We start from the raw sequence: 22,223 nt of genomic DNA, 5'->3' as shown, positions 1-22,223 counted from the left end.
AAACAAACAGAAAGGGATGAAAAATATACCCAGAAATAGATTGTATAATGCTTTATTAATTTTGTTGATTTGCATTGAAATTTCTCAATGAAAAAAGAATGGAACAATGGATGCAGAGAGACACTGGATAATTAAAAAAATCTTCTGAATTAAATAAGGCAGTGTATTTCAAGGATTGTTGACCTCAGAATGGAAAGCAAGAGATATTCTACATTGGGGAAGAGGTTTTGCTCTTGTTTCCACAGAAGAAGAAAATATATGGATACCATCAAAGTTAATAAAGATTCTGTTTGAAAAAGAAAAACCTCTTAATAAAAAGAAGTGACAATTAATTCACAGAGGTGATAATCCTACAGGTTATAAGAAAGCCTCAAAAGGGTTGGGGCAGGGTTCTAGTCTTGTCTTTGAAGGAAAATACCCATTCTCAAAAATTCAAGAGTACGTTGGACATCTAGATGCTCAAAGAAGAAAAGATAGCTATCTACAAAGAATTATTAAGCAATGAGAAGACTTATGATATCCATATCCTATACAAGGTAAGACCTTATTGACATACATATGATAGTAGTCTCCATTTATTAAAATTCAAACCTGATTTTGGAGTTGGACTATGGCTATTCTTCTTTAAATTTAAGCATGTAGTTAAAAGAAAACTTCAGAGTTTTTGTCACATATCAGGAGCCATATGGTACGGGAGAGAAGGAAGCTCAAATTTATTGACAACTATTACCAAGACTCTACTTTCAATTTTTTTTACTTCTCCCCATACCTATTTTTGTCTCTATTATACCTTCCCTTGAATATATGTCTACATGAATAATTCTTAAGTTTTCCACAATGAACAATAAGCTTTCCTGCAGTAATCTTTGAAGTTTCCATGAAGAAGATGCACCACCATGAGTTAAATTTTGGTTACAAACTGCTCAGGATGATTCCAACTTGACTAGCTGAGTTGGTGCACCTTCTTACAAATTTCTGCTCAGAACTTCAAATAACAACTTCAGAAAAACTACTGACTACACAGAAAATCTGCAATTATACCACACAGTAATCTTGAAATTTAACCACTATTTTAGTTTTTAATTGATCCGATAGGAATAGCATCACCCCATGACAGCTGGAAGTAATTCTAGAAAATGACATCCTTTCTCTCAACAAAGTTTGTCCTCTGGGTTAGGGATATTTATTGGGGTTGGTTATAGGGTATTGGGTAGAAATAAATTAAGCTCAGAGATTTCTCTTGAAAAAAGGTGAGAATAGATGGGATGGGATAATAGGTGGATTAGTATTAGCTTACTCACAGTGATAATAATAGTGAGTAATTGATGTGGGAGTGTCATATATCAATCTGTTGATTTCATTGGCTAAGCAATAAAGAAACTGCTAGGCCCATTGGATAGGCCCACCCTTAGGTAGGTGGAGTAAACAGAACAGAATGCCGGGAGGAAGAGGAAGTGAAGTCAGACTCCGCAGCTCTCCTCTCCGGAGCAGACACAGGAGAGACGCCATGCTACCTGCTCCAGGGAAGACGCACGCTATGAAGCTCCGACCCAGGATGGACTTAGGCTAGAATCTTCCCGGTAAGACGGGTGCTACACAGATGATAAGAAATGGGCTAGTCCAGGTGGGAGAGTTAGCCTAGAAGATGCTAGGTAGAAATGAGCCAAAGCAGTGTTTAAAAGAATACAGTGTCTGTGTAATTATTTCGGGGCATAAGCTAGCCGAAGCCGGCGGCTGGGGTGTTGGGGACGTAGCCCTGCCGCCACTCCATATTACTACAAGTAATAGCGAGATTACTTATGAGCTATTATTTATAGACAACTTACATTGGTATAGATTCTTGTATATTGATACAAAGTCAAATCATAATTGTCATATTGAATATGCTCCTTTTTCTGTTTATAACATTTGTGCACATATACAAAGTTATTTTGTCTATTATGTGCACACGTGTTTCTACCTCTGCTTAAGATATGTTGTATATCAATGAAATTTTAGGATATATTTGTCATGATGCACTAAAATTTTCTACCTCTGATTAAGATACTAATATATTGCTTACATTTTTTAAGTCACTGCCCTCATTTTCTGCACATTTGTTTAAAGATTGTTTAAATATTTAATATGAAGCCTTAGTCTTTAAGCCATATATGTATTAAGAATTACAGGTCAATAGTCATCCATGTTTGTCATACTTATAGATAGACTGGTCAGGTTCTTTAGATGGATAGAGATTGTATTCCACATAGAGAGGTAACCTTTCAACACTCCAAAGAGATTTAGAATATGACATTTAAAGGACTTAGGATTCTATTGACATGAAACACAATTGCTCCTGGCAGCACCAATCTATTCCCAAGAGAATGTTGGGCACTGAAGACACTCCACATGGAACTTGCTTTCTTCTTGGCAAAACTGGCCTTTGGCCAAAGAACTGACCATACCTCAACTGCTGACAAGATGCACAGTGTCCAAACTAGACAAGCAGGATACAAACAAAAAGACTGCCAAATCTTGCCAAGAGAGAATAAGATAGTTTTTCAAATTTTTCTGCCTTAAAAGTGGTTTGTTAGATATTCTAGGCATTAGCCAGAGTTGTTTGTCCCAACATTGCAAATGAGATTTTGGGTGATTAACAAGGTAGCCGGTTGTCTCTGTCTTTTCTTGCACCATTTGGAAGTTGCTTGATTGAACTTCCTGTTTTTTCAAGTAATAGTCTTTCCCTTCTCAGGTCTTTGATGTAGTTGAAGACAAGATAGTCATAGTTACTTTCCTCTCATGACTTAGCCAAGACAGTTTTAAGACTTAGACTCTATTGAAGGAGAGAGGGGGCCTACTTTTGGTCCTGGCCACCTGGCTCGTTTATACCCAAAATAACCACACAGAAATTGTATTAATTAAATCACTGAATTCCAGCACTTGGGAGGCAGAGACAGGTGGATTTCTGTGAGTTATAGGCCAGCCTGGTCTACAAGAGCTAGTTCCAGGACAGGCTCCAAAGCAACACAGAAACCCTATCTCAAAAAACAAAACCAAACAAACAAAAACACTTAAGGCCAAGCCCCATACCCAGTAGTATATAAAAAACTCAAAATTGACCTTAAACTTGTATAAATAAATCAAGATTTATACCAATGCAAATTATTTATATCTATATCAAGACTCCTTAGAATAGGATAAGTATTGAAACATTTAGCATATGTTTCTTTTTTGATGTAGGTCATGCAGGTTTTAATTCTAATCTTTATGTATGCTTTTACTTCTTCTTTTCCCTGGACAATAATTGACATTTGTTCTTATTGCATATAGTTTTGTATTAGGATTGGCAATTTCTTATTCAAACAAAAGGGGGAGGTGTTTTGGGCACTCTTTCAGCTAATATCCATTAAGACAGCAGTCACTTTGGGCATGGTCTTATGTACTATAAATGCAGATGAAAAGCATGCATGGGCCTCTTGACTGCTAGATTTGGTTCCAGTTCCCAGCACATGCAGAAGACTGTAGATAAATACTTTCTGTGACTTTATATCCAAATTAATAAACTTTTGTTATATTCCATTCTGGGCTATTGTAGAACTCTTTTGTAAGCCAAACACCATACAGGCTCCCCAATTGTGAGGCTAGAGTCTGTGAGCTCCCAGTACTTCTAGTCAGCTCTTCCTATGCTTTTACCAATCATAATCTTGAACCCTTTGCTCATATGATAAATCCTCCCTCTCTTCAGCTGAACTGCAGGAACTCAGCCCAATGCTTGACTGTGGTTCACTGCATCTGCTTTCATCATTTACTTGATGTAGGTTCTAAGAAAATAATTAGAATAGTCAATCAGATTATAGGGGTAGGCCATTTCAGACACTCCCTCCATTATTTCTAGGAGTCTTAGCTGGGGTAGTAATTGTGGATTCCTGGGAGTTTTCCTAGCACCTGGTTTCTCCCTGCCCCATAATAGCTCCCTCTATCAAGATATCTCTTTCATTGCTTTTCCTTTCTGTCTCACTACCAATCTTAAGCCCTCAGGTTCCCATCCCTCATTCACTCTCTTTTACTCTCCTCCATGTTTATCCAGTAGATTGTAATTATTTCCCTTTCCTGAGGCCCTCCAAGAGTATCCCTGTTAGGGTACTTTTTATACATAGGTTCTCTGGGGTTGTAGCCCTGTCATTTTTTGCTTTATGTCTAATATCCACTTATGAGTGATTATTTACTATGTTCACTTCTCTGGGTCTGGTTTAACTTACTCCTGGTGGTTTTCTTTAGTTCTATTTATTATTTGGCAAATTTCAAGATATCATTATTTTTAACTGCTAAGTAATATTCCATTGTGTAAATATACCACATTTTCTTTATCCATTCTTTGGTTGAGGGATATCTAAGTTAATTTTAGGTTCTGTATATTACAAATAATGCTTTTATGAACATAGTTTAAAAAATGTCATTATGGTATAATTGTACATCCTTTGGGTATATGCCAAAGTGTGGTATTACTGGATCTTAAGTATACGACTTCCCAATTTTCTGAGAAAATGCCATTCTGAATGCCAGAGTGGCTGTACAAGTTTGCATTCTCAGTGTTCCTCTGACCTCACAGCCTCTCCAGTGTAAGCTGTCATCAGTATTTTAAATCTTAGCCATTCTGACAGGAGATGTTGATGACTTTGCTTTTCTCTAGTATGCAAAGCACTTTTTTGCCACCACAACATTAGTCAGTAGGGGCTAAAGCTACTCTTTGTGCAACAACTCAATTTCCCTATGTTCAATGACAGAAGCAAGTGGTACCTTTAGAAATAGAGCCTTCCTGGCAGGTTGTGGAAGGTAACTGGTATGTTCTCATCTCTCCTCAAGACAGACCCAATTCTCCTCTCAAGCTTCAGGGATCTATGTGAAAGAGGCGGCAGAAAGTTTATAATAACCAGAGGTGGTGATGGCTCCAAGGAAAGAGTGCCTTCTGGACACAAGAGGACTGATGCTTCCAAGCTTACAGAGACAGATTACATACACGAGAAAAGGACTTGAACAAGTTTAAACTGGTCAAAATCCCAACACTGAGAAGGGGAAGTGGACATGAAGTCCAACACTGAATCAAGAAGCTCCTTTTTTAAGGAAAACAGAGAAAGAGTGGATATGGGGGAGAGGAAAGACAGGCAGAGGGGACTAAGAGGTCTAGAGGGAACAGAAGCTGTAGTCCGAATATATTGATAACAAAAATAAAAATGAAATGAAATTTAAAAAAAGGTTCCATAACTTCCCTAAACAGCACTACCAGATGGAATTAAGTGTTCTTGTACATGAGCATATTTGCACACACACACACACACACACACACACACACACACACACACACACACACACACACTGCTATAGCTTTCAGGTAGTGCCAGGTGATAGGATGACTTCTTTTGACATAGACTGTGTTTTATTTAATTTCCTATTCTCTGAGATATCCTGTTTGGCAAGAAATTCAAATGGATATACAATGGTATATTTCCACACAGGCAATATAACTGCAGTGAATAGGTATGTAATACAGGGCAGCTAATTCTCCATAGCTTTTCCCCAGAGAAAAATCTGGAGAAGCAAAGGTCTTTCCATTTTTAATCAGGTCCCTAGGATTTACACGGTCATAGAAACCTCTTGGGTCATAGTGACAGGTGGCTCTTTTAGCATCAGTAGACCTTATTTATCTCCCCAAGGTTAGAGAAGACCCTGTGGGCAAAGCCTCTCCATTAGTTATGATCTCCAGCTAAAGATTTCTCAGAACATTGGAGAGCAAACAGTGTGTCCTGAATCTCTCAGTCCAGTATTCATTCCAAACTAAAAGATTAGCTTTAGGATGGTCTGCATCATATGCCACTAAATTGGCCAGAGATGACCAGAACTATTAGAACACCCTATCACTGCTGTGAAAGGAAACTTAAGAAGGTCCACTCCTGAAGCTTCTATGCAAAAAGGTGATTTTTTTTCTTGTTTTTAAGAAATTCCCTCTAAGGAAGCCAAGTTGTCTTTGATATGCCTCATGTCCTCGTTCAAACAGCCATGGAGTGTGAGGAAGGAGCTAGACTACCAGGGTAGAAGGGAAGCAGAGTGACTAGAGCAGTCTGCTCCTTATCCTCAAAAAAATATATATTTAATACACAAATATAAATTTATTAACTTTTAATCCTTAAGAATATTAATATATGTTATTATTTGGTAATGTGTTTATATGTGTGGATACACACATTACATAGCTGCATGTGAAGGTCAGAAAACAATTTGCTGGAATGGGCTTTCTCCTTCCCAGTTATGGATCCTAGGGATAGAACTAAGATTATCAGGATTGGAGACAAGTGATTTACTATCTCCCTGACCCATTATTATACATTCCCTTAGTATTATAAGGAAGACATATCAAAATGGAAAAGGAAAGTGCCCAGAAGGGTGTATTTGAGAATAATTTTCATTCTAAATATTATTACAGTGGGTGTACTGGAAAAAGCTAGGGTATTATCTTAATGTTCCCATTTCTTACCTTTTCGTAGGGATGACCTGACAAGGAATGGCCTCCAGCAATGATTCCACCACAGTGAAGGAGTTTATCCTGCTGGGCTTAACACAGCAGCCAGAGCTCCAGCTGCCTCTCTTCTTCCTCTTTTTGGGAATCTATGTGGTTTCTATGGTGGGAAACCTGGGTTTGATTGTTCTGATTGTTTTGAACCCTCACCTGCACACCCCCATGTACTACTTTCTCTTCAACCTTTCCTTCATTGATTTCTGCTACTCCTCTGTCATAACCCCCAAAATGTTAGTGAGTTTTGTGAAGCAGAACATCATCTCCCATGCAGAATGCATGACTCAGCTGTTTTTCTTCGCCTTCTTTGTTATTGATGAATGCTGTATTTTGACAGCCATGGCCTATGACAGATATGTGGCCATCTGTAAACCACTGCTTTATAAGCTCACCATGTCCCATCAGGTTTGCTTCACAATGACAATGAGTGTTTACACAATGGGGTTTGTTGGTGCTATGGCCCATACAGTGTGCATGCTGAGACTCTCCTTCTGTGATGGCAACATCATCAATCACTACATGTGTGATATACCCCCTCTCCTGAAGCTCTCTTGCACAAGTACCTACATCAACGAGCTGGTGGTTTTCATTGTTGTGGGTGTCAATGTGATAGGACCTAGTTTGATCATCTTCACTTCTTATACTTTGATCATTTCCAACATTTCCCATATCCATTCCACAGAGAGCAGGTCCAAGGCTTTTAGTACCTGTAGTTCTCACATAATAGCTGTTTCTATTTTCTTTGGAGCCTCAGCATTCATGTATCTTAAGCCTTCTCCTGTTGGGTCTCTGGGTGAAGATAAAGTGTCCACTGTTTTCTATACCATTGTTGGCCCAATGCTGAACCCTTTCATCTACAGTTTGAGGAACAAGGATGTCCATGTTGCACTGAGTAAGACTTTGAAGAAAAGCATGCTCATATAGATAGAAACTATTTTTATAGATACAGTTGAAAGGAAATCCCAATTATTTAATAATATACAAAATTAATTGTGTAAATCAGTTCACAGACCAAGACGTGTGAAGCAGAAGTCCTTTAGACTTTCTAAAATAGTAAAATGAGGATTTTAGTTTTTGATTTTTGAGCCTACTTTCAGTTTTTCTAATTTTTACTTTCTTTCTGTCTCATTATATAATTTAGGGCTTTCTTGAACGCATGATTCTTTATTCTCAGCCTCCTGAGTGCTACAATTATAAATGGACATATACAACTGTATATGGTTTGCATAGATTTAAGTAGAAGTTCTGAGTTAATAAATTGAGAAATGACAAGGTTGTGCATTTTTTTCTAAACTGGAAACATCTAGGATTCTGTAGAGCTGTGATGGACATGCACTAATTCAGAGGTCTTAGAGTTAGTCTTTCTTAACTTAGAAATCCTCCATTCACTGTTAAACAAGCTTCTGTTGGGAGAGATTTCTTTCTTTCTCTAAGAGAAGAGGAATAGCGTGAATGTCCCAGTCAATCTGATTTTCTACCCACTTTCAGTTCAAGGGAATTTGGCAAAGTAAAGTCAAATGTCCTTATTTTAATTCTTAAGGACAGGATAATAAATAGCAGTTCAGTATACAAAATGAAAGGAACCTAACTCTGGGTGCATATCTCTGATTTCAGGAACACGGTGGATATGCTGGTAGGCTGTGTGTTCACTGACAAAATGTCCAGCTACTCATTCTAGCAATGCTCTGAAGAAAAGTTTGTTCTTTTAAAAAATTAATTTTATAATACTGATTAATTAGCAGGTAAATATTTCAATTGTATTATTTGTGTTTCATAGGCGTATATAGCAAAAATAATTCAGATTGCATTTGAGTCAGTCTTTCTGAAATCAAGGGTATAGAGAGCCCTGTTATTTCTTCAGAATCAATGGTCAGGATGGGCTTGACTAAGGAGTGGTTTTGAGCTGACAAGTCATTGAGCACAATGTGACAGCCATAGAGAGGATATTTCCAGCAAAAGTTGTAGTTGGCACAAAATCTGACAGGCAATGAAAACTTTGATGCATGTAAAAGCAAAAAAGACATGGATTCAGCCACATAATATGTGAAGACAAAAATTTAGAGATATGTATGATCTATGGAAAAATAACTTAGAAGTAAAGCTGATATGTTAAGAATCTGTAAGGGAAACGATGAGTGCTGCTCAAAGAAAATAACATTTCCTATGATATTAATTACACAAAGGACTATTTTATTTTATATTACATTATTTTTACTGTTTTGAAGTCCTATCTATGTTAATTTTGTACACACTCCCCAGACACATTAAGCATTTCACTGCTAATTTGTGGTGAAGTTTGTTACATTGTCATTACTCAAGCATTCTCATAGATATTGAAGTTGTCATTGAAACTGAATCATAAAAATTGATGATAACATAAATTATTAATAATTTCTTTTCCATTGAATATTCCTTGTGCAACTTGTGCATATATATATATATATATATATATATATATTCTTTATTAGATATGAACTAGGTTTACAGTTGAAATAACTTATATTAAAGAAAATATAATGTTAGTTGAACAAAAGCAATACCCATGGTCATGTCCAAGGGGGTGGGAATGGGGGAAAAAACGATGAGGTTTCAAACCTATACAAAGAACTATAGACAACTGAGACAATCTGGGAGACGGAGAGGTGGTCTTCCCCAGGAAAGAAAATACCAATTGGTTGTCCAGTGTCAAATTGTGAACCCTGAATATATAAACACAAATATCATTATACAGACAGAGAAGGTTATATTTAGGAGTATATATGCATATTCATATATATGCAAGCAATAACAAGTAGTCAATAAAAAGGACAGGATTTGAAAGAGATGGAGGAGGTTTGTTTGGAAGGGTATGGAGGTAGAAAACAGAAGATAAAAAAATCTGTAATATTCTTAGACTATAATTTATTTAAATTGCAGTATAATCCTATGCCTATATTCTTTATTATTTTAAACAGAAAAATATTCTTTATGAAACCAAACTTCTCCTTTGAAACCTGTTAAAAACACAATCTTTTTAGCAGTTTTCTATGTAAAACACGTCTATTGGGCTGGAAGGCTGGGTCAGTCTCTGTAAGGGAACACAGCATTCTTTTCATGCAGTTCAAAACTGGCAAGCACGCAGTGGTGGTGCATGAGTATAATCATAGCACTTGGGAGCAGAGGTAGGTAGATCTCGGTGAGTTCAAAGCCAACATTGTGTACAGAGTGAGTTCCAAGATAGCTAGGGCCACGTAGAGAAACCCTATCTTGGAAAAAGCTACTGCAGCTGTAACTCCTGGAGATCTAATGGCCTCTTCTGTCCTCTGCTGGCACAGCTCTCATGTGCACAAACTCACATTCATACACACACACATATAAATATAATTAACATATAACAATAATTAATGAAAAATGAGTCCATGAATGTGAAAGAGGGCAAGGATGTGTAAACGGGAGGGTTTGAGGAAGAAAAGGAAAGGGAGAAATAATCTAATTGAATCATAATCTCAAAAAAAATTAAAAATTCTATATAAAGCTGATTTTGTTTAAAAATTAAAAAATTAAAATTCTTAAAATATAAATAAATATAACTATGGCTGGCTGGTATCCATGAGAGGCAGCCCGAGTCTGAAGAGAAACAGTAGAGGTGGAGTCGATGGAGTGGGGGTGGGAAAGAATTATGAAAGAGAAGTAAGGGGAAACTTTGTTGGGATGTAAAAACAAAAATTAAGCAACAAAAATAAAAATACATAGGACACACACCAAATGTTTCAGGAAAGTATGGCTTTCATTTTAATGTTTGGTTTCACTCATTATATCTAATCCTCAGCAATGTGAGTCAGCAATTTGTATATTGATATCAATTCATGATGTAGAAATATAAACATTATTATAATATGTTTTAATGTGGAAACCTAGCTGCTTATATTGTTATTTAAAAGCATATGAACAAAATGCTTAGCTCTATACTTCAACCACGTATTTAAGAGTTGATATCCTAGTCTTTTAAAGAACAATTTGGAAGACCTAGGTTCCTGACGACTCATTCTTGGCCTCTGGCTATATTCTGAATTCAGAGTGTAGGGAGTCCCTTGTCCACAGAGAACTATGGGAAAGTAGAGATGGTCATTGCAGTGTTTTCTGTTCACTATAAAGTCAACCTAAAGGTTAAGTTGCAGTAAGAAGAGTTGGTCTGAACTAAAATGAGGGTCACACTCAGTTAAGAACTTCCAGAGATAGGGAGTCGGTATTGGAACTCATTATATTTATGGATATCTTAGAAATAAATGTTAGGGTGATCTAGGTGGCAGTTGCAGTGTGCTCTAGATCCCCATGGTCCAGGCATTTTTTTGTAATGTTATGCTTGTGATACTTTAACTCTTTCATTAATGTATACAAGATATGATAAAATCTCAGTATTTAACATCTCTTTTTTCCCTAAATACATGTAGACAGAAGATTCTTCCCTGACTGATCCCATAGCCATTCAGTCCAAAAGAAACACACAGACTCTTATATTAATTGCAAACTGTTTGGCCTATTAGCTCAGGCTTATTAATAACTAGCTCTTACAATTTAAATTAACACATAACTGTTTTCTGTGCTTAGCCACGTGGCTTGATAGCTTTTCTCAGTGCAGCATTTTTTTCTTGCTTCCTCTGTCTTTGGGTGATGACTGCAGACTAAGCCTTTCCTCTTCTGAGAATTTCCTAGTCTGGTTGCCGCACCTATACTCCCTGTCTAGCTACTGGCCAATCAGCATCCTATTAAACCAATATGAATAATGAATCTTTACAGGGTACAAGAGCTTTATACCACTGCAAATACACATGATTTCGTTTCACTGAGAACTTTTAATGTCTTCCTTCCAAGTAATTTTTTTATTAAAATAAAGATTTGTGCATCTGTATAGGTTGCATTTTGGTCATTCTGTATGTGTACATAATATGCAGTAATCAAATCAAATGAAAAATTTCTATATTTTCGAACATTGATCATATTTGTGTGCTGGTAATTTCATATTATAGTAATCTTGAAATCCATTATTGAAATGGTGATTGTTCCATTCCATAGACTGAGGCTTCAGTTTATTTTCTGGTATATATTTTTTTTTTGTATGTGTTAAATACTGGAGGGTTCTCTAACAGCCGCAAGCATTGCAAACATGGTATCAGTAGGTCTTCTTCTCCTTTCTTTCCTCTTCCTTGCTAAACTTATATTATATTCCTAAAACTAGACACCAAAGTCTTCTCTCTTATTTATTCCTTATTCCTTACAAAAACACCAAAGTCCAAGAATAAACATCCATTCTCTGACTGCATTGGCTAACATTTCCAATCAGGATTTGCCGACTCATCCTGACACAGGCTTCCCTGTTTTCTTCTTTAAAACACCTGCTGCTGTTTTTGCCCAAACCGGAGGCAGTTCCCAGTCCCCACTCCTCTTTTACTCAACGGAAATAAATTTCTGTTGAGAATTTGGTGTCTGAGTCTGTTCTGGGCCGACTCCACGGCTCCCTTCCAGTACCATAACTAAAAACAACTTGGGAAGGAAACAGAGTATTTAACCTTAGGCTGCGTGTAGTTCATCACTGAGGGAAGCCAAGGCAGAAACTGAAGCAGAGTCCGTGGAGGAGTGCTGGCTATTGACCTGATCCCATGCTCGGGTTACTTTCTTTCCAGTCAAGTCCCTCTGCCCAGGTATGGCACAGCCCTCAGTAGGTGTGATTGTATTACCTCGATTATCAATCAAAAATATCCCAAAGGCATACACACAGTGTAGCCTAATAAAGGAAAATCTTCAGCTGAGATTCTTTCTTGACATTTATGTCTAGATCTGTGTCAGGTTGAAAAGATGTAACTAGAATACTTTAAATTAAGATGATTCATTCATTGTGGTAGTTACTTTTCTCACTGCTGTGAAAAGATGTCTTGCAAAAGCATTTAAGAAGGGGTTTCTTTTGATTCATAGTTTAATGACACAAAGCATAATGGTAGAAAGAGAATAGTGGCAGGATCAGGAAATAAATATCTGCTATTTAAAGTTGGAAACATGGAGAGATGAATGTTGTTGCCAAGGTCACTGTCATTTTATTTCTGTCTGAGGTCTAGTACTTAGAAAGGTCTGACCACTTTCATGATTAGTCTGCCCATGGCACTTAAGCCAATCTACAAACTCCCACACAAGATGTGCAGACATGCCATGGATAGATTATTCTATATTTTGTTATCATCATTAATCATAATAAGTTCACCTGTGGTTAATTTAATGTGATGCCTCTTGAAAATTTACATTTACTTTTCAGCACCCATCTTGTTGGTGACTAAACTTCTTTTACATGTCCAATGGCACAGGCACATGTTACAATATAATTCTCTGTCTTTCTTAAGCTGTTCTCTCTCTCTCTCTCTCTCTCTCTCTCTCTCTCTCTCTCTCTCTCTCTCTCTCCTTCCTTTTATAAAATTTAATAAGAAAAGTAATTGATAGACTGATTTGATCCACTTTGATATTTTCTCCACAAAGCAAACCAGTAAACATTTCTTTTTTACTTTAGCCTTTCTCAAGTCCTTACGAGACAGGCAGAACAAATCCACACTCTTTTTCAGAGTATAATGCAAATGCATTCCACTCCAGCTCTTCATATTATTCCACTCAGAGATTAGAATGGCCCTTAGTTTCTGCATTCAAGGCCCCTTCTAACCCAAAAATTGAAAGTCTTGTGTGTCTCTCTACAAAGCAATTCTATGTGTTTATTAGGCATAGAGTCAGATTCATCACACCAAATAAAGAATCCTGGTTTCAGTGTTCAGCATTAGTTAATTTATTGTTGTTATAACAAAAGATACTACTAACATGAAGAAAGAAAGAATTATTTTGTTTCACAGTTGGAGCATTCAGTCTACCATGGCCAGAAAGGCATGACAGATGGTGCTTGGAATAAGTTGGTCGTCATGTTCACATACAGGGAACATACAAAGTATGATTATCTTGCTTCTCCTTTTTATTCAATCTGTGAATGGTGACACTCATATTTACAGTGTGTCTACCCCTCAGCTAACCTGATCTAGATAATTTCACATTGACATATCAGAGATCTGTTCTCAAGGTGATCCTAGATCCTGATGGCAATCTCATTGCCCTGGCAAATCTGGGTAAAACAAACAGATGTTTGTGTGCACATCTGTGCATGTGTAAACTGTAAACATGTTTCTTTACTAGAAATTTCTGTCTGCTTTCAGAATAATAAGTTTGATGTTGAAAATGTGTATGGCCCTTCAGTATCTAATTATTCTACAAGAGTTGTAGAACATACTTTTCTCAGAGGAATCTTGTGGTTGTTGTTCCTTTAGTGGTGCTGGGAATTGAAACCAATCCTTGGAATAATGGACATATGACGCAAATATTGTGCTGTTGAACTCCATCCCTAAACAAATTATTTATTTTAAACACATTTTACAACTTAAATAGCATTCCTATATTATACTCAGGAACATTTGGTCCTGAAGTGAGAAAATATTGTTGAAGAGATTTGGCTGTAAACACAAAATGAGGCTTTAATCTGTTCTGTCTTTTTAAATCTGCCTGTTTATTTGCATAATTTCAGGAGGGAAGGCTGGAAAATAAGATCAAAACTGACATAATAAAAATTTAGATGTCAGAAATATAGAAACTTCTTGGCAAGGCTAATGAGTTATAGATAATGTGAAGAAAAAAAATCCATGCTTTGTAATGACACAGATGCTGAGGATTTTGGGATGTGAATGCCTAGTTCAACATTTATCATTAAGACCTTGATCTTTTATTCTTTTAAAATATTAGTTTATCTTTTTTAGTTTTTTAACTTTTTTAAAGAAAACAAAGTATTTTTTTCATTATACATACCAATTCAAGTTCCCACTCCTTCTCCTCCTCCCATTACCTCCACATACCCCCATCTCACTGCCATCCACTCTTCAGAGAATGTAAGGCACATTGCTTCTAGCAAACAGAGCCCATCAGAGAAGATGTTGCTACTCAAAAGCCATGCTTAACTCTGTTCTTGTGTATCTATAATTCTTTTTAAGCTCTCAAGTTTTGCATGGGTGTAACTGGCCCATATTGGCATATTGGCATGCCAATCTGTAGTTGGAGGGTGCTCATTTTTTTCCACATTGGATGCCATTCTATAGTTGGAGGCTGCCCATTTGTTTCCCAATTGCCCCAGACCCAAAATAATCACACAGAAACTGTATTGATTACAAATCTGCTTGGCCAATAGCTTAGGCAAATTTCTAGCTAGCTCCTGTTTTCCCTTTTAAACACTGCCTGGCCCATTATATCTAGCCTCTTCTTGGCTAACTCTCATATCTTGATTAACCCATTTCTAATAATCTGTGTAGCACCACAAGGTGGTGGCTTACCGGGAAAGATTTAGCATATCTGATCTGACAGCTGGCTCCATGGAGTGTGACCTAGAGAGGAGAAGCATGGCGATTACCTCACTTCTCTCTTCGTCCCAGCATTCTGTTCTGTCTACTCTACCCACCTAAGGGCTGGCCTATCAAATGGTCAAGGCAGTTTCTTTGTTAACCAATGAAATAAACACAAAACAGAAGACCCTCCCACATCAGGGGTACATGCCACAGTGGGTGTGTGAGGGAAGGCAGTAAGGGGGTACATGCAACAGTGGATGGATGCATGTGTCTGTGGACCCTAGAGATGTTACATGTCATCTTCATGTGCTTTTTCAAACCTGATTTAAGAGAGAGTCTCTCACTGAACCTGGAAATCATTGAAGTCCCAGTGACCTTCCTGTCCCTTCCTCTTTTTTAAAATTTATTTATTTATTAAAGATTTCTGCCTCCTTCCTGCCACCGCCTCCTATTTCCCTCCCCCTCCCCCAATCAACTCCCCCTCCCTCATCAGCCCGAAGAGCAGTCAGGGCTCCCTGCCCTGTGGGAAGTCCAAGGATCTCCCACCTCCTTCCAGGTCTAGTAAGGTAGGCTAACTCTTATATCTTAAATTAACCCATTTTTATTAATCTGTGTATCACCACATGGTTGTGGCCTATTGGTAAGGTTCTGTCTGGTGTCTTTCTCCTGTTGTGGCTTCATGGCATATCCTTGACTCTGCCTTCTTTTCTCTTCTATCTCTGCTTAGAATTCTCATCTTGTTCTATTCTGCACTGTCATAGGCACAAAGCAGATTTTTATTAACCAATGGAGAAATCCCACATCATATATTTGTATATGCATATGTGTATGTATGTATGTCTTTATATATGTGTCTACAAATGTGTATGCATTTATGTATGTTTATGTGTATTACAAGGAACCACTCGTTCATTCCAGCCATCCAGAACCAGTATCATACAGGTATATACATCAACAGCAGAACCAGAAGACGATGTCATCAACAGTTTCTAAATAGATCTCCAGAAGGTGGCCAACAGGGCACATAACAATGACATACTAATTGTTGTGGGTGACTTAGGAGAAGCACACCAGGGAAGACAAGCCAGAAGATCAACTGTAAGCTACTGATAGACACAGCTGTACAGAGAGAGTATAAGAGAGCTTCTGAAAAAAGCTAAGGGGAATCATTGAACAACCCTTTACAAATATAGAAAGTGAATAGAAGAAAATCAAAAGAGCTATACAAGAGGCTCCCAAGGAGATGCTTCATTCTGAAAAAGGACAACACAAGTAAGAATGACTTAATGCAGAGACAATCCACCTGTCAGAAGAAACTAGGCGAAAACAAACAAAAAGGCAATCCGTAGCAGAAAAACACCACAACTGTCTGTGCCAGGAGCTCAAAAGAAAAGTGAAAAGGGATAGAGAATTGTATAAACAAGATATGTGCAAAGATGTCCAAAGTGTTAGACTCCATATAAAATACATCTTGTGTATAAAGCTATCAGACTGATAATTATCAGATATGTTCACCAGATTCAGGTGATTAAAGATGGGCAGGGTCATTTATTAACAGAACCAGTGGAAGTAAAGCAAAGATGGAGACAATACATTAATGCCCTATACAATGACCCTAATGCTGCTAATGTAGACTACAATGAGAAACCCTTTGGCAGCCACTCAAACACCAGAGATGATGAGGAAATATTAAATATTGGCAGGAGCAAGATAGAGGAAGGTATAAAGAGAGCAAAATGCAGGAGGACCCAAGAATGGATGACACCCCAGTGAAGGAGTTGTGGGCAGCTATAATAGACTCAGAGGCTGAGGCTTTTCTCAGACTCTTTAGAGAGATAGGGGAACACGGCATGATTCCCTTGGGATGGAAGCACTCACTCATAATTCTCATACATAAGAAGAAGGACAAGCTGAACTTCTCAAATTACAGGGGCAGTACTTGTGCCATGACAGCAAGATCTTTTCCTCCCTTATACTGCAAAGAATCAAGGGCAAAGCAGAGGAAATCCTAACAGAGGCCCAGTGCAAACTGAGAGCTATCAGGAGCACAATTGATCAGATCTTCACTTAGAGGCAACTGGCAGAAAAATATAAAGAATTTGGAAAAGACTTAGATGTCTGTTACATTGACTTCAGAAAGGCACCTGATAGCATTTAGAAGAAAGTACTTTGGGACACAATGAGGAGTTCTATAGGTACTCAGAAAATCATAAGAATACCAGAAAATGTCTATAAAGATAGCTTTCCATCAGTCAAAGTCTATGGAGAATTTAGTAATCAGTTTAAGATAATTGTCGGAGTGTTACAGGGATGTGTCTTCTCACCATTACTCTTCAATATATTCCTAAAATTAAAAATAACAGCCCTGGAGGATGTGGAGATAGGTACTCAAATAGATGGTGTGGGAATCAATAACTCAACAAATGAGCTGCAGTCCAATGGTAAATAGAGAGGAGAAAGTAAGTGAAAATCTTGGCTTGAAAGTAAACGTTGAGAAGATTGCGATACAACACATGAGAAGAACACAACAAAAAGTTCAACATTGCAATAAAGAATCAAAACCTCAATTAAACAGTCAACTTTGTCTATCTGGTTGTAAACCTCAGTTTAAAAGAGGGAACTATTTCAGAGGCTGAGAGGCAGATAGGGAGAGTAAGGGCTGCATTCCAGGCACTAGGAACGTTTGGGTAAGCAAGAGACAAAATGGCAACAACAGAATTGCAATATATTCGACACTTGTCTTGAGCTGCCTGAATTACAGTTCCTAAACCTGCACAATGAAATACTGCTCAGAACAGCAATTGAATGTGTTTGACATGGTAAGACATAAGAGGATTCTAGGCAGAATGCATAAAGTCATTTTTAAGGAATCAGTCTATATGCCACTCTGTGGATGAGGAAAATGGAGAGAGCCAGGTGATGTGGGAGTGTCATATATCAATCTGTTGATTTCATTGGCTAAGCAATAAAGAAACTGCTAGGCCCATTGGATAGGCCCACCCTTAGGTGGGTGGAGTAAACAGAACAGAATGCCGGGAGGAAGAGGAAGTGAGGTCAGACTCGACAGCTCTCCTCTCCGGAGCAGACACCTCAGAGAGACGCCATGCTACCTGCTCCAGGGAAGACGCACGCTATGAAGCTCAGACCCAGGATGGACATAGGCTAGAATCTTCCCGGTAAGCGCACCTAGGGGCGCTACACAGATGATTAGAAATGGGCTAAATTAATATGTGAGAATTAGCCTAGAAGAGGCTAGATAGGAATGGGCCAAAGCAGTGTTTAAAAGAATACAGTTTCCGTGTAATTATTTCGGGGCATAAGCTAGCCGAGCCGGGCAGGCGGCTGGGGTGTTTGGGGACGCAACCCCGCCGCCGCTCCCTACTACTACAGCCAGGCATAGAGGAAGATGTTTGCAAACTCAGCATGTTGATGGATGAGGTGGGAGAATTGTGAGTTCAGTGCTGGCTTCCACTAAATAAAAAGTTTTAGGTCAGCCTCAACTACAGAGTGTGATGGTATCTCAGATATTGGTGTATTGTGCAACAAAAGTTTTATTCAGTTATAAAGGAGAATAAAATGTCATTTGTAAGAAAATGAATAGGATAAATGTTAGACATTTTAAGTGAAATAATGTCCTCTCACAAATACAAGTGTCAAATCTTTCTGATCACATAGAAAGAGGGTGCATGAAAAGGGGAACGTGAGGTATGCAGATGTGAAAATGGAGAGGGAGGTAAAAAAGTACAATGGAGGAAGTGAGTGAAATGAAATTATATGTATATGTGAAAATGTCATACAAAGCCCACTATTTTGTATATTATTTATTTTTGTTATTAAAATAACTTAATAAAAATTTTGTGGCTATAAAATATTTTGGGTTTATGATCTAATATTCTATAGTGTTCAAGGTAATAATATTTACAAAATATTATTAATTACTACTTTATGCACTAAAAGTATTAGAGTAGATAATAATTAGTGAATATGAATACTAATGACTAGTCTAGGTAGATATTTATGGACGATTTTAGAGACTCCATATTTGTGTACCCTGGGGATTGTTTAATCCCTGGTGAGAAGTTTATATCTGTAATCTTGAAACTGTGCATGAACAAAAACATCATTATTTCGTGTCTTCCGATTTGATCATCTTACAGATGACAAAGGGGACACGCGTGTCTAGATTTTTAATGAGGTCTGAAAGATTAAAAAACTGAAAGAAAATTCAGTGTGCTCTAGGATGTGGTGGCTCTGAGGTCTGGTATGTTGCTTTCCTTCATATCCTCTGGGTAGATTCATAACTACAGATTTGAGCTACACTGTGATAGTGATTCCTGGAACAAACATCTCATTTGTGAGGAATTCCCATATTTAAAAAAAAAAGAAGAAGATTCTCTAGCTCTGTCAGTTTAGCTCTCACACTTCCAAAGCCTTTCTTTATCCATAGAAAACACTCATGCAGAGTTGAGACTCATGAAGAATCAGCACCGAATTGTTTTAGAAGAGAGAGGGTAAATTCCTCTGTTCTCAGTTTATCTGAGTTTCACATGCAGCTTAAAAATAAGAGCTATTATTTCAATAAGAAGAAATTGCAGGGGGATAACACTCTGCTGTCAAATTGTATCTCATCTGAATCTCACTTTATCCTTTCTCTGGTAGGCTAAATGCCAAATTTAGCAGCTTCAGGTGACACATCTACAATGTAGGAACAACCAGGAAGAGTGCCTCTTTTATAAAACGTTGATGTGTGCGAAACATACAGAAAGATTACACAAGAACACACTTTCAATATTTTATTTCCAATGTATTTGCAAATACTCAGCACTGACATGTGTGTCCAACTTTCTTTCTCTATTATATCTTTGGAAGCATGTTTATAACTGTATTAATTCTCCAATTAGGCTACAGTGGAAGGGAATGTGTAGCAACAGAACATGTGGTTACATGTGAATCTAAGGGAGCACAGATAACTCCCATGACTATTACCAATGACTAACTCCTTATATACTTGTGGCAAGACATCTGAAAGCTCAATAGACCAGTACACATTCTTTCTTATACATCAATGTTGTCTTCCTGGTCACCACTGGAGAAGTGAGGTTTTTAGAAAGTCATTTAATCAGGAATGGGAACTGGGAAATGAAAGGACTTTAAAGATAACTTCATTAAGTTTTCCAGCAGGCTTTATTTGGTCATTGTGTCTTCCATCTACCAATAATGAGAAAAATAACTTATGTAGATAAAAATGATACTGATCCAAAAAGTGGTGGGGTGAGACAGTACATGTGGATACTGCAAAACAAAAGAATTTAAACTATCCCCGTAATTTTGGATGAATTAAAGCTGAGAAAGAGATCACAAGAAAGTCTTCCAATGAAATTTTTTTCTGTCTCTCCAGATTTTCAATGATAAGCATGATGGCTGGAAAAAATGGCTCCTTGGTGACTGAGTTTGTTCTTGCTGGTTTGACAGATCGTCCAGAACTCCAGCTGCCCCTTTTTTTTCTGTTTCTAATGATTTATATTGTCACTGTGGTGGGAAACTTTGGCTTGGTCACCCTGATTGGCCTCAATCCTCATCTGCACACTCCAATGTACTATTTCCTCTTTAACCTCTCCTTCATTGATCTCTGCTACTCTTCTGTCTTCAGTCCCAAAATGCTGATGAACTTTGTCTGTGAGAAGAATACCATCTCTTATGTAGGATGTATGACTCAGCTGTTTCTCTTTCTCTTTTTTGTCATCTCTGAATGCTACATGTTGACCTCAATGGCCTATGATCGCTATTTAGCCATATGTAATCCACTGCTGTACAAGGTCACCATGTCCCCTCAGGTATGTTATATGCTATCTTTTGCTTCCTATGGGATGGCATTTGTTGGAGCCTCTGCCCACACAGGATGCATGCTGAGACTGACTTTCTGCAATGCCAATGTCATCAACCATTACTTGTGTGACATTCTGCCCCTCCTTCAACTTTCTTGCACCAGCACCTATGTCAATGAGGTCGTAGTTCTCATAGTTGTAGGTATTAACATCACAGTTCCGAGTCTTACCATTCTCATTTCCTACATTTTTATCCTGGCCAGCATTTTAAACATCAAATCCACACAAGGAAGATCAAAAGCCTTCAGTACCTGTAGCTCTCACATCATGGCAATTTCTTTATTTTTTGGTTCAGGAGCATTTATGTACCTTAATCATTCTGATTCTATGGAGCAGGGAAAAGTTTCTTCTGTTTTCTACACTAATGTGGTTCCCATGCTCAACCCTCTGATCTACAGTTTGAGGAATAAGGATGTCAAAATAGCATTAAAGAAAGTTTTGATTTAGTTCTTAGCAGATTCATATCCTAACTCCAAATAAAATAAAATAATTAAAATTTAAATTTAAAGATTCTTAAAATGATACTGTATTTTATGAAGATATTTTGTTTGTACCAAAGTGGTTTTTAACATATATTTCTATGGCATTTCAAATTATTATTGATATTCTTGCAGCTTGCTATCACAATAATCGTATTTAGCACAGAGGCTATACCATATTATTATGTTATTATTTCAATAATTTCCCATCTCTTTTTTTTAGGATTTAAGTATATGTGAGATAAGGAAGTACCCATAGAAATAATTTATCTTATTTGGATAGTACAGCAAGCATTTACTAACATTAGTAATAATAAAATATAATAAATATTTTAACTTTGATGAAATTGTTAAATAACCTTATGACACACCTTTGAGTAGCATGGCTGGCTGTAAATCTTTATCCAAGGCTCCTTCACATAAACTCTAGTGCTCCCTTTGTTATATCTCACATGCATCAGAGTACACACACACACATAGTCTTACTCAAACATAATAGCTCATTTTTTGCTCTGTATTAAGGCTGAACAATTTCTTCCCAGAGAGATCCCATTGTAATAGGAAATGCTTCTTTGAAGATTCCCTATGGTCCTTCCAATAATCCTATGATCCTTTTAGAACTGTGCTTAGTCTAAATCTCCACCTAATCCTTCTACATCTCTTTTAAATGTCTGGTTTTTCTCTTTTGATCTGAGGTTTTCCCTACTGATTGAGCCCCACAATTATTGTAGTAATGACTTGCAGCTTTGATCATTTTTTGGATTCTAATTCTAAGTAGAATTTAATGTTACAGTTATATGAAAAGTTTATTAACTTGGTGTAATATGATAGTATTGTAAAAGTACACAAACTCATAAGATGGAATAGAAGGGTTAGAGATTTTCATGTAGGTATTTTATACATTTACAACAAATCATCATTT

General features: G+C 37.3%; 1 protein-coding gene and 1 pseudogene across 1 annotated transcript; both read left to right on the top strand.

The window, feature by feature from the left end:
• Window positions 1–6,520: 6,520 nt before the first annotated feature.
• On the top strand, window positions 6,521–7,471 carry LOC142847178 (olfactory receptor 8B8-like; annotated as a pseudogene).
• Window positions 7,472–20,342: 12,871 nt separating this feature from the next.
• Window positions 20,343–21,269, top strand: LOC142847177 (olfactory receptor 8B3-like). The gene has a single exon (XM_075967904.1). It carries the CDS (start codon window positions 20,343–20,345, stop codon window positions 21,267–21,269), a length of 927 nt encoding a protein of 308 aa, XP_075824019.1.
• The last annotated feature ends 954 nt before the right edge of the window (window positions 21,270–22,223 follow it).

Source organism: Microtus pennsylvanicus, chromosome 3, assembly GCF_037038515.1.
Source record: "Microtus pennsylvanicus isolate mMicPen1 chromosome 3, mMicPen1.hap1, whole genome shotgun sequence".
NCBI classification, from domain to species: domain Eukaryota; kingdom Metazoa; phylum Chordata; class Mammalia; order Rodentia; family Cricetidae; genus Microtus; species Microtus pennsylvanicus.
The sequence above is the reverse complement of the archived record's forward strand: the minus strand, read 5'-3'. Positions and strand labels throughout refer to the sequence as shown.